Source organism: Leguminivora glycinivorella, chromosome 13 (genome assembly GCF_023078275.1).
Source record: "Leguminivora glycinivorella isolate SPB_JAAS2020 chromosome 13, LegGlyc_1.1, whole genome shotgun sequence".
Taxonomy (NCBI): domain Eukaryota; kingdom Metazoa; phylum Arthropoda; class Insecta; order Lepidoptera; family Tortricidae; genus Leguminivora; species Leguminivora glycinivorella.
Genome location: NC_062983.1, coordinates 6,653,930 through 6,667,002, shown reverse-complemented (window position 1 = coordinate 6,667,002; position 13,073 = coordinate 6,653,930). Strand labels below are relative to the sequence as shown.

At 40.2% G+C, this 13,073-nt stretch overlaps 1 protein-coding gene across 3 annotated transcripts in view; it reads right to left on the bottom strand.

The window, feature by feature from the left end:
- Positions 1-13,073, bottom strand: part of LOC125232620 (bifunctional glutamate/proline--tRNA ligase) — a 116,366-nt gene that overhangs the window by 20,456 nt on the left and 82,837 nt on the right. For all 3 annotated transcript variants that reach the window (XM_048138360.1, XM_048138362.1, XM_048138363.1), the window contains 9 exons: positions 11,367-11,468; positions 11,110-11,214; positions 10,057-10,218; positions 7,778-7,895; positions 6,788-6,936; positions 5,518-5,718; positions 4,906-5,023; positions 3,758-3,897; positions 1,113-1,239 (listed from right to left, as the gene is read on the bottom strand). In XM_048138360.1, coding sequence (XP_047994317.1) covers positions 1,113-1,239; positions 3,758-3,897; positions 4,906-5,023; positions 5,518-5,718; positions 6,788-6,936; positions 7,778-7,895; positions 10,057-10,218; positions 11,110-11,214; positions 11,367-11,468 — 1,222 coding nt within the window. The remainder of the gene's footprint in view (positions 1-1,112; positions 1,240-3,757; positions 3,898-4,905; positions 5,024-5,517; positions 5,719-6,787; positions 6,937-7,777; positions 7,896-10,056; positions 10,219-11,109; positions 11,215-11,366; positions 11,469-13,073) is intronic.

The following is a 13,073-nucleotide window of genomic DNA, read 5'->3' as shown; positions in this document are numbered from 1 at the left end:
CTCATTTAAAAAAAAAAAAAAAAAAAATGAGATAGACATTCTTACACAGATTGACTGAGGCCCACGGTAAGCTCAAGAAGGCTTGTGTTGTGGGTACTCAGGCAACGATATATATCCATACTAATATTATAAATGGGAAAGTGTGTGTGTCTGTTTGTTTGTCCGTCTTTCACGGCAAAACTGAGCGACCAATCGAGGTGATTTCTTAGGTGGAGATAGTTGAAGGGATGGAGAGTGACATAGGCTACTTTATGTCTCTTTCTAACGCGAGCGAAGCCGCGGGCAAAAGCTAGTAATATATAAATACTTATATATATAGAAAACATCCATGACTCAGGAACAAATATCTGTGCTCATCACACAAATAAATGCCCTTATCGGGATTCGAACCCGGGACCGCGGCGTAGCAGGCAGGGTCACTACCGACTGCGCCAGACCGCGGTCTTCGCACTATTTGTAAGTGCACGCACCGATCCGATAAAGTTAATCGAACTAAAGTGCTAAGCCCGCAGGTCAATTCTCGAAAACATGGCATGGCATATTAATGCCAGTTTTCGTCATTCATTCGTGCCACTACTCCAAGCCGTTCGAAAGTCCCAGAATTGGATGCTTACCCCCTTATTCAAAAACGTACTTTAAAGCTATCAAGCCGATAAAGTTCATTTGTCCTTTTCTATCACTAATACGTCGGAAAGGGACAAACGAACTTTATCGGCTTGATAATTTTAGAGTACGTTTATGAATAAGGGGGTTAGCCTATCGAGACTTGCACCGTGATTACAGCATCAGCCGTGAGCCGAGTACGACCAAACCATTCAGTATAATCGGTCTGGCCTAGCGTTTAGTGACCCTGCCTGCTAAGCCGCAATCCCGGTAAGGGCATTTATTTGTGTGATGATCACAGATATTTGTTCCTGAGTCATGGATGTTTTCTATGTAGAAAAGTATTTGTATATTATATATATCGTTGTCTGAGTACTCACAACACAAGCCTTCTTGAGCTTACCGTGGGACTCGCCCAATCTGTGTAAGAACGTCCTTATAATTATTTATTTTATTTTATTTATTTATAATAAAACCCTGATATTTTTAGAGTATATAATTTCACTTACCAATAGTCCTGGTGGTGAGACCCCAAGAATTCTGGAAGACGTATTTCTTCTCCTGTGTGTCTGGATCGTCGTATACGATCTCGAACATTTTGGAGAAGTTCTGACCCAGGTGGTGACTTGTCGCACCCTAGTAACAAAAAAATCGTTAAACATTAAATAAATGTCATATACAAAGAAAAAGTAACCAAGGCCTCCAAGTGTTCCGAGCTGGAATCGAACCAGCGTACTCCGTTAACCGGACGGATGCCTGTAAAACCACTCGGCCATCGGATCACGAAAGCAAGGGTCGAAATTTCCAAGTATATGACACAATTACCGAAGGCTTAGCGCTTAGCTTAATAGTAGTGTTACTACTTAAAAATACAAATTAAAATATTTTCAAATGAGAATAATTTAATTTGTTCTAAGAAAAAAATCGTTAGTTTAAAAAAATCGTTAATAGGCTAGTTTCCTACTAGTCAAATCAGCTTCTTTTTAAGAACTGTCAAAACGATTTGCTAATATGGAATTAGTATGAAACCTCAGTATTTCATACTAATTCCATAGTGACGTCACGATCAATTCATTTACTTTATATCTTTCTCTTTGACTTATAGATAGAAATTATGTTTAAAAATAACTACTGTCCATAATTTTCTTCTAATTATGTGGTGCTTTATTTCGTGCACTGCATAGAATATTTTATTGTAAGTATAGGAAACTAGCCTATTGTACTACCCGTATGGTGGCGGGTTAAGAATTTCACCACCCCCTTTCTTCCCGTGGGTGTCGTAGAAGTCGACTGTGGGATATGGGTTAAATTGTGGCGTAGCGTAGGCGAGAGGCTGGCAACATGTCACTGCAATGTTACAATTTCCTGTTCTTTCAACCCCTTTTTGCCAAGAGTGGCACTGAAACTTGAGTAATATGTGTTCTGCCTACCCCTTTATGGAATACAGGCGTGATTGTATGTATGTACAATTGTACTATTTGTACTACCTCGGACAGTGGCAATCAAATTTATGAAAGAAGCGCGTTCCAACGCACACAGTCTAAGCTCGTGTATGCGAACGCGTACCGTGCTTGTATGAGCAGGGGCGGCTCACTCCGCGATTCTATCGCCGCGCTACAAGTACATGCTGGCGGCCGCGAGTTCGCGGCCTAATCAGGGGTGGCGCGCGTTCTCACGGAACGCACGTTCGCACTTTCTATTGTTACTTTACGTCGCGAGATTTTTTTAAAGTTTTTTATGCGATGTCCGCGTATGAATGACTAATGGTGCTTAGTTAAATAGACATCATGAATAAAATAGTACAATCTTACACAGATCTACTATTGATTAAGTCCCACGGTAAAGTTCAATAAGGCTTGTGATGTTGGGACTTGAACAAAAATATATAAATACTGTATATATACCTATAAAGTACCCAAGACTGGAATATAATAGCATAACATTTCATCTGAGTATTAATTCGTTTTAATCCGTAGGCAACCCTATCGTCCGGCGCTGCGCACGTGCGGCTCGTTTCTTTGTTAGAATTTTGTAGGCATTTAAAAGGCGGCAATTCGTGAACATCAAAGCAGTGGGCCTTCTGTACTTGTACTATTATATATTCTGTGGTATGAGTGAGATAAGTCGGATCGACTAAAGTATGAATTTTCTGAGATGAACGTTTCGCTTTTGCCGTAATCTGTTAAACAAAGGCCTTTGTTTCTATTATTCACGGTGGCTAGCTCCCGTTTCCACAGCACGTGCTAAAGTCTCAGTGTAGTTAAAAAGCAACTATCATGATAGCAATAAGGTTCAAATTTATTAAACAGTTTGCAGTATGCAGGTAACTTTTTTTGAAGATGACAAAACGTGTTATCTCCGAAAGGGCTTTTTATGGATTTGAACCTTATTACTATCATGATAGTTGCTTTTTAACTGCCGCCGTTTAAACGGGAGCTAGCCGCCGTAAACAATAGACACAAAGGCCTTTGTTTAACAGATTATGGCTAAAGCGAAAAGTTCATCTCAGAAAATTCATACTATAGTTGCGTTCTTGACAGGCTGTAACTGTGAGGTAACCGAGAGCGGGTGGGCGCCACTTTCAGCGGGAAGCAAGGAGTCGCTGTACTGTACGATAGTACTCTTTATTATATGGTACATACTACCGTCGTCATAAGATTTTGTTAAGGCATTAAGTGCGTGTCAAGATACATTTGAACACCGCGGGAGCTCCTATATATCTGATAGCGACTGTACAAAAGTGTTATAAAAAGTGAGCAATATTAAGAGTACATCGACTTTGACGAGATTTTTTGTTCAAGAACCATCTAAACTTTGAGAGTTTTGAATGATTCACGGTCATTTTCATTAGACTTATATTGACCGGGATATAGACCGTGCTTATTTTTTTGATTTTTGTCGAGCTCCCGATATTTCGACGCAGTTGCATGCATCATGATCACGGAAAACTGAAGAAGGCGGATGGATGTCAAAATTGCGTAGACAGCGCGCGAGCTACCCTCCTTCGCGCGCGTCGGCTGCGTTCACTTTCAGCGTTACCACTGGTCGCATTCACACTCGATGGTCTGTCCAAACACACTACACTCACAGCTCGACAAAAATCAAAAAGGTAATCACGGTCTATATCCCGGTAAATATAACATCTATCCTTTACCTGAATACCACGACCGCTAGCCGGCACGTAAGCTTCTACGGTGGTAGTGTAGTCTCCTCCGGCGAACTTTTCCTTCTCTGTCTTGCGCCCTTTGATGACAGGGATGGCGAGATACTCTTCGTACACGCGCGCGTACAGATCTGTAATTAAAAATGAAATTAATGCATCTAAAATAATATTCCACTTTTAAATTGATTCTAAGCCTAGCGGCATCGATTGCAGACGTTTCTAAACATAAGTTAAAAATTTAGTATGGTTATAGCGCATCGTAACTGGTGAATTTCCTATATGACTTGGAACTCTGGTTGCCGTTTAAGAAGTTTAATACTCATATGGTATCTACCATAAGAGTATTAAACTACACTCGCTACGGGGACCCGTAGTTGGCCTAAGTGGTGAAAAATTTCGCTGGCTTGGTTGAAGTCTCGGTAGTTAATTTGGCAAAGCGCTGGAGTATCAATCCAGAGGCCGTGAGTACAGATCTCATCTAAGGCAGACAATTTCCACTTACAAATTTATTCTAAGCCCAATATGTCATGAAATCATGAAACCCCAAAACAATCAACCTGGTTAAAAAGCTGATGGTAGGACCCACCTAGGATTTTCAGCATTTCGTCGCCTGCCTACGCGGCCGTTCGGTAGGCGGTGTGACCCTCTTGCCAGAGGAACTGACGAGTACACAAAAACGGATGTGGTTGAACTCTCAGCGCAGTTAAAATGATCATTGCCGTATTTAGTAGGCACAATCAACCAATTGAAACCTAGCCACTGTAGAACTATGTCACAGTGACATTATAAATCAGATTGTAAGAAATCTCTTGCTGCTTGTCATTTTGACATGGTTGTGGAGTGGCCTAGGGTTCCAATTGGTTGACTGTACTACCTCAGGGTGATATAGTCTTACAACTAAGGGCCAGTTGCATCAACCACATTTGACAGACACATCATCGTCACGCAGCAGAGGTCTATAGAACTTCCCATACAATAAAATTTAACGAACGCTTTAACGATGACAGATGGTTTGATGCAACCGGCCCTTAGTTTAGATGGTACCTACCGATTACGGCTGTGGCGGCTTTGAATTTCCACCATGGTACTTGTCGTATTGAGATTGAATACTACTTTAAAGTATCTAGTCTAGTACTTACCGAGAATTTTTAGCACTTCCTCGCCAGCCTCCTCGGCAGTGCGGTAGGCGGTGTGACCCTCTTGCCACAGGAACTCGCGGGTACGCAGGAACGGCTGTGGTTGCTTGAACTCCCAGCGCTGTCAACAATATACACATGTATCAAAATTATAAAAAGTTATTTCATTGGCTTGGCATAAAATAGACGAGACGACTAAAAAAAGTAATTAATCCGTCAGTTAGATTATCAAAGAATTTTAGACACGAATTTTTCCTTTTTTCTCGTAAACGAAAAATGACGACGATACAGTGCGTTGAAGTTTCGCGTGACGTCTTACCTAGGTACAATGTTTACTTAGAAGTGACGTCACAAGTCACAAGCCCCCACTCCCGAACTTTGATGCTCTATATCTTTGTATTTTTTGATTAATTAGAAAAAGCGAAAAATATGTGTTCATTATTTTTGGATTATCTAACTGACGGACTAAACAAAATGCCATGTTTTTTTTATGTAGTCGTCCCGACCGTCACCGAGGCGACTTCTGGGGCGGAATCAGCTATGTGGGTCTTCGTTCTAAGACCGCCTATGTTTCTTGTGACGTCTATTTACTGACATATAGTAATGTTCACTTACCACAACGTTATTCCACTGGTTGAGTTTGATAGGCAGGTCTCTGTAGGTTTGAAGCCACTTGGCGTAAGCTGGGTACATGACGGTTTCGGATGTGGGACGCACGGCGATATGCTCGGCCAGTTCGGAGGAGCCCGAGTGGGTCACCCATGCGACTTCTGGGGCGAAATCAGCTATGTGGGTCTTTTCGCGCTCAAGAGCCGCCTAGAACAAAAATATAGACATGTAATATTAAATAAAATTAAAATCTATTTCGACATATAATCTTAAAAATTTAAACTAGGTACTTAAACAAACAACATGATATTAATAAGCGGCATGGCTCAGCATAATGTTACAATTTATAAAACGACTACGTAAATAAATTTTTCACTTTTTGGTACATAACCTAAACGTTTTTAATGACAAAATTATCCGCTAAACCACAGTATAATAAAGAGTACTATCGTACAGTATGGCCACTCCCGCTCCCCGCTGAAAAGTGCCGCCCACCCCCTCTCGGTTACCTCATAGTTACCGCCTGCCAAAAACGCGATCAGTCGACCTGTCAATCCTGTCATATTTCACTCATTCACGCATAGTACGCGTTCACATACACGATCTTAGACTGTGTGTTAGAAAAGCGCCTCTTTCATGTAGGTATTTGATCGCCAGTGTCCGAGGTGTGCCTAAACTGAGTATCGGGACAATAGTACAAGTTGAATACAAATTACAAAGTCTGAAAGACGAGATTCTTAGCACTAAGGTCGTCAGTTTGACGTAAATTCGGTTTAAAATGTTCAACTAGATTGAGTAGACTGACTGATATGTAAAAAATAAATAAATAAATGAATATTGGGGACACCTTACACAGATCAACTTAGCCCCAAACTAAGCAAAGCTTGTACTATGGATGCTAAGCGACGACATACATAGATAAATACATACTTAAACAGATAAATACATACTTATATACATAGAAAACATCCATGACTCAGGAAGAAATATCTGTGCTCATCACACAAATAAATTCCCTTACCGGGACTCAAATCCAGGACCGCGGCTTAGCAGGCAGAGTCACTACCGACTGAGCCAGAGTCTGGCTCAGTCGGTAGTCTGGTCGGTGGTCTGGCTGTCAGACCGGTCGTCAAAGTCAGTTGGTCGTGTATAGAACTAATAGGTCAGTTACCAATGCTAAAGAAAGACAGACAGGGCAGTTTATCCCTGTCTTGGATGCAAAAGAACTCCCTCACTTTTACTTCATACTAAGAAATCTGTTCACTTATTTTCATACCTTAGAAACGAAGATCGGGAAGTAACAATCCTTGACTCCGAGCTTCTTGAAGTTGGTCGAGAGGAACTCTCTAATGACCTCCCATATGCTGTACGACCAGGGTCGGAAGATGTAGCAGCCTGATATGTCGTAGTACTCGATCATTTCCGCTGGAAATAAGAAGGATATTTGAATGGTAACATGTCTCGTGGTAGATTGCACCAAACCGAATTCAGCGTTTAAAAAAATCTTCTTCAATAAGGTCTTTTGGTTAATAAATTCTAAAAAAATGTTAATGGATGTATTATCTATTCCAAAGCGCTGGTAGCCTAGCGGTTAGTACGTGCGACTTTCGTTCCGGAAGTGTAAAATAATACCTGTTGACGTATAAAATGTACATTTTATGAATAAATCATTGAATTGAATTTAATTGAATTGGAGGTCGCGGGTTCGAACCCCGGCTCGCGCCATTAAGTTTTTCGGAATTTATATGCGAAATGTCATTTGATATTTGCCAGTCGCTTTTCAGCAAAGGAAAACATCGTGAGGAAACCGGACTAATTCCAATAAGGTCTAGTTTACCCTTCGGGTTGGAAGGTCAGATGGCAGTCGCTTTCGTAAACACTAGTGCCTACGCCAAATCTTGGGATCAGTTGTCAAAGTGGACCCCAGGCTTCCATGACACGTGGTAAATGTCGGGATGACGCAAGGAGGATGATGAGCTATTCCAAATCTTAGTTGTCAAATTAGTAAAAAATCTTTATAGTTTTAACAGGGGCGGCTCACTCCGCGATTCTATCACCACGCTACAAGTACATGCCGGGGGCCGCGAGTTCGCGGCCCATTCAGTGGTGACGACCTTCGCGCGGCGCAATAAAATTCAATGTCGGCTACTCGCGTGTGGTCCGTTTGTTAATGTAGGTAAGAATTTAGGATGGCGGCATTTGGTGAACATCAAAGGAGTGAGCCTTCTGTACTTGTACTATTATATATTCTGTGGTTTTAACTTACATTTGGTAATGACCTGTGAGTACCACTCTGACAAATCGGTGTCCTTGCTGGCTTCGAGTCCCAGGCGAGTCACTTTTTTCACCCCACTCGCAGATTCCTCTTTGGTAGGCTTCGGTGACTGAAAATAATACGTAAAATGAATAGATATTCTTCGAAATTATTATTGAGAATCAAAATGTTACACACTGTATCTTATAAATTGAAATAGATATCATACACGAAAGAAAAAACGACAAGGCCCACTGTACAGTCGACTACAAAGTGATGTATCCACTTTTTCACCTTATTGCACTGTAATAAGGTGAAAAAGTGGATACATCTCTTTGTAGTCGACTGTATACACACACTGTATACAAGGAAAAGGTGTTAATATCAAAAACGAAACTCATTTTTTGTTAAATTTACATTGTTATGATAAAAAGCGAAAAATATAAAATTCAAAAGAAAAACAAGATAATTCTTTACACTTACTTACATTCTTCTTTTGACTTACAATTTTTGCCCTTTCTCTTAAAAAACTTAAACTATAAATAATTTTTAAGAAAAAAAACCGCCTTCCTTTGGGGTTCTGGTGATAAATACTTTCAAATGTTGGATTATGTTATCAATTCGTCTGTATATTTTTTAATGTTTGTTATTCGATATCTCCGTCATTTCTGAACCAATTTTGAAATTTGGATGATTCTGAAGTACTTACAGATGAGAATGATTATCAGAACGGAACTCTAACCAGGGGCGGCTCACTCTTCATCAGCAGTTCCACTGCACCAAATGTCACTGTTCTGGACGTAAGTGCATGCTGTTCTTATAAAAATACCAAAGTCACTATAAGTGTGCCGTTCAGATTTGAGGAGTTCCGTTCTAACCATCATCAGCAGTTCCACTGCACCAAATGTCACTGTTCTGGACGTAAGTGCATGCTGTTCTTATAAAAATACCAAAGTACCTATAAGTGTGCCGTTCAGATTTGAGGAGTTCCATTCTGACCATCATCAGGAGTTCCACTGCACCAAATGTCACTGTTCCGTACGTAAATGCATGCTGTTCCTTTAAAAACACAAAAATCACCATACGTATGCCTTTCAGATTTGAGGAGTTCTCTCGATTTCTCCAGGATCCCACCACCAGAACTGGGTTCTGAGAAAAATGGGACCAATCTGTATGCATATACATTCAATAAAAAAAAATTCAAAATCGGTCCAGTAACGACGAAGATATCGAGGAACAAACATAAAAAAAAAAAAATAAAAAAAAAAAAAAACATACAGACGAATTGAGAACTCCTTCCGTTGAGATTTGGAAGGCGGTTAAAAACATATTTGAGACACACGACTGATTCTATGGAGGTACAAAACAAGCAACTTAAACAGAAAGTGAAGAATAATTTATGAAAGTAACGGTGATAATATACCGATACCAGTGTGCGTAGCCGAATGCACGCTTCGCGAAACGTGAGCGAATCGTGAGCGAATCGTGAGCGAATCGTGAAGCGTGTGGGCATTCGGCTACGCACACAGATTATCACCTGGGGAGGATTAAAACTACAAATAAAATACACAATTAAATATAATGTATACATTATAGTTTTTAGAAAATAAATTTTCCAAAATTTTCATAACATAAAATACACCACTTGAACTTTTATTGGACATACAGTGTTGTTAGAAATATGATTATGGGCAAATCGAAATACAATATATGAGATTATACATATATCAATACATAGTAAAGAACAATAGGCTACTTCCAGTCAAATCAGCTTCTTTTTAAGAATTGTCAAAACGAATTTGAACGATTTGCTCACAAATATGGAATTAATATGAATGTGTATACATATTTATATGCGACTTATTAAATGGAACGTGGATTGAAAAATAACCACTGCCCATGTGTTTCTTATAAGCATCTGTTGCTTTATCTGTATAAAATATTTTGTTTTAAGTACATACAAGTTCCATATAGGCAAAGAGGATCGAGTATTATAGAGAGTTACTGTCAAAGTAAAATGTGTAATCACAGTGCACAGACTGCCATCTCTCGACACAGGCTTAAAACTTTTGAACCTCAGTTTTGACAATTTTACCCATATTCTTAGCTCGATATGTGTTAAAATGTTAAATATTAATATTAGCGCCATCAGCCGTGCGTCCTCCAAAGGTGTATCGCCATCTAGGTCACCGTACCTTTTTCTGTTTGATGGTTTTGAGGTACGTTTTTTTCTTAGACTTTATCTGTCTATACGGAGTTACATATGTTTTTGATATAGGTTAGTCTATTACCTGTTCTTTGGGCTTCTCCTTCTTCTCTTTAGGTTTAGTTTCCTTCTTTTCTTTAGGCTTGGAGTCGCGAGGGGCCGCCGGCGCGACGTACGCTGTTCCCGTCTCGGCCTGGTACTTGACTTTTAGATCTAGAAGCTTCTTTACTTCTGCGTCTATCGTGGCCTGAAAACGTGTGATATTTACAAAATACTAAACATATAATTTAATAGGTACGTAACGACAAAATGAAATAATTGTAATTAGCCACAATTTTTTAAAAATCGTCACTACTTTTAAAAAAACTTGTATCTTCGTCTGTCAGTGAAAAGAAAATTGTAGTAAGTATGTATGGAAGATATATAGACTTACTGCGTTTTAACTATGAGGAGCAGCGTGAGATACGAGATTTTTTCAAAGTAGTGACGAAATGTACCTACTACAATATGTTTGGAAGAACACGCCTACCTGCGCGCCACGCACCACAGTCGAGGAAATTTATTCTTTAGCAGTTAACGGTTCACTATACATTAGACAGCTCTCTTAGCCTAAGTACGTGTCAACCAAATCTACTCGAACCGCAAATTGCTAAAGAATCAATTTTCTGTACCTATACATTACCGAGTTTAACTGAAATAAGAAGTGTTACTAGCTATGTTACTATTAATTACAGGAAAGAAGATAAAAAGAATAAATGCCATCTAGTTACGAATCAACAAAAGGTGTAGCGTAACGCCATTCTAGTCGACCTTTCATTTTCCATGATCGTCCCGATGTACAATTTTTTGTTAGAATTTGTACCAGACAGTCAACTACCAGGGGCCTATTTCTCGAATATTATTAGTCTAATAATATTAGAGGTAATGTGTTGTCATGGAAACCCATACGATATGACAGTTCGCGGACTGATATTATTAGTCAAATATCGTTCAAGAAATGGGCCCCAGGATAAAAGATTGATACAGAGGATGCCTTTGGTAAAGCACTAGTTTCTCTTTCCGCACAAGAATATGGAGAGAAATAATTATGCTCCGACAGTTAAAGCAGAAATAGTAAAGCGATTAATATATGTAATACCTTGTCAGCCTTCTTAGCTTTGAGGTCTCGTACGACCTCGCCCTGTTTCGCGACTTCGGCCCCGAGTGCGGCGGCTTTTTCGTCCCCGTTCATTATGGCGTTTGCCTGTAGAAATCAAATAATAGAATCAATATTTTGTCGTTTCTTTTTCGTTTAATCATAGATTAAATATAAGAAGATCATGTCAAGAATAACTTGATAATGTCTACAAAAGTAACAGAAAATGCTATTTTTAAAATGTTACAGGTGGTTAGTACCTCAGTTTTCGGTGGGGCGGCGGCGGGCGGCGCGGCGTTAGGAGTCCAGGCGGTGCCGGTTATGGACTTGTACTGCTCTTTCAGGTTCAGCAGATTTTTCACCTAAGGAAAAAATGGCATAATTTCTTACAAAACAAAGCATTATACAGTTTTCCAGCTGGGCTGGGCGGCATTCAACAAACTAGCGGATATACTTAAGTCGAATAATGTTCCACGATGCCTGAAGAGTCGTCTCTTCAATCAGTGTGTCCTATCCACCGTGACATATGGTGCCGAAACATGGACGCTCACTAAAAAGGCTGTGCATAAGAAACGGGTAGCACAGAGAGCGATGGAGCGCACCATGCTCGGCATTAAGCTTCAAGATCCAGTGAGGAATGTCGAGATCCAACGCCGCACCAAGGTGCAGGACGTGGGTGACTTCATTTCCAAACTCAAATGGAATTGGACGGGGCATGTTGCCAGGCATTCCCCACTCCGACAAAAAAAAAACCGGCCAAGAGCGTGTCGGGCCACGCTCAGTGTAGGGTTCCGTAGTTTTCCGTATTTTTCTCAAAAACTACTGAACCTATCAAGTTCAAAACAATGCACCTAAAAAGCGAATTTTATTGTTTCTTATTAATGTTATGTTAGTCTAGAAAGTATTTATAAAGTTCTACTTTTGTGATTTTTTTCATATTTTTTAAACATATGGTTCAAAAGTTAGAGGGGGGGGGACGCACTTTTTTTTCCTTTAGGAGCGATTATTTCCGAAACTATTAATATTATCAAAAAACGATCTTAGCAAACCCTTATTCATTTTTTAATACCTATCCAACAATATATCACACGTTGGGGTTGGAATGAAAAAAAATATCAGCCCCCACTTTACATGTAGGGGGGGTACCCTAATAAAACATTTTTTTAAATTTTTTATTTTTGCACTTTGTTGGCGTGATTGATATACATATTGGTACCAAATTTCAGCTTTCTAGTGCTAACAGTTACTGAGATTATCCGCGGACGGACGGACGGACGGACGGACGGACGGACGGACAGACAGACATGGCGAAACTATAAGGGTTCCTAGTTGACTACGGAACCCTAAAAAAGGTGGACCAAAATGTTGACCGGATGGTGGCCGCTATTGGTTGTAAGAAGCTCCTGGCATCCGTTGGCTCGTTGGGTGGACGACATTAAAAAAACTGCGGGGCACTTCTGGATGAGATAAGCCACTTATCCTGGTCCTGACCAGGATATGTGGCGTACACCAAGGGAGGCCTATGCTCAGCAGTGGGCGATTAATGGCTGAAATGATGATGTATATACAGTTTTGTTTGTGGCGAAGCTTAACTACGTGCGTAGCCGAATGTACAAACGCTTATGAAACGCTCACGAAACGAAACTCTCGTAGATATCCATCTCAATCGCTCTTGCGTATTGGGGCGACAGAGCCAGACTACCTTTCGCGGCGTTTCGTTTTTGTTTCTCGTCGTAGAACTGCCATTCAGCTAAGGGACCTGGATACTTGTAGTATCTCTAATCTAAATTAAAATACATATTATTAATGATGACGCCCTGACCTTTAAGCCACAGCGACTGAATGTTCTGGAGCAGACATTTTTAATGAACATTCAGAGTAGCTGTTCCACTCTCTGGTGCGAGACTGGTCTCCAGCACACTTCAGTACATAATTGTAGGAAATTGAGGATAGCGAGCGGGCCATAC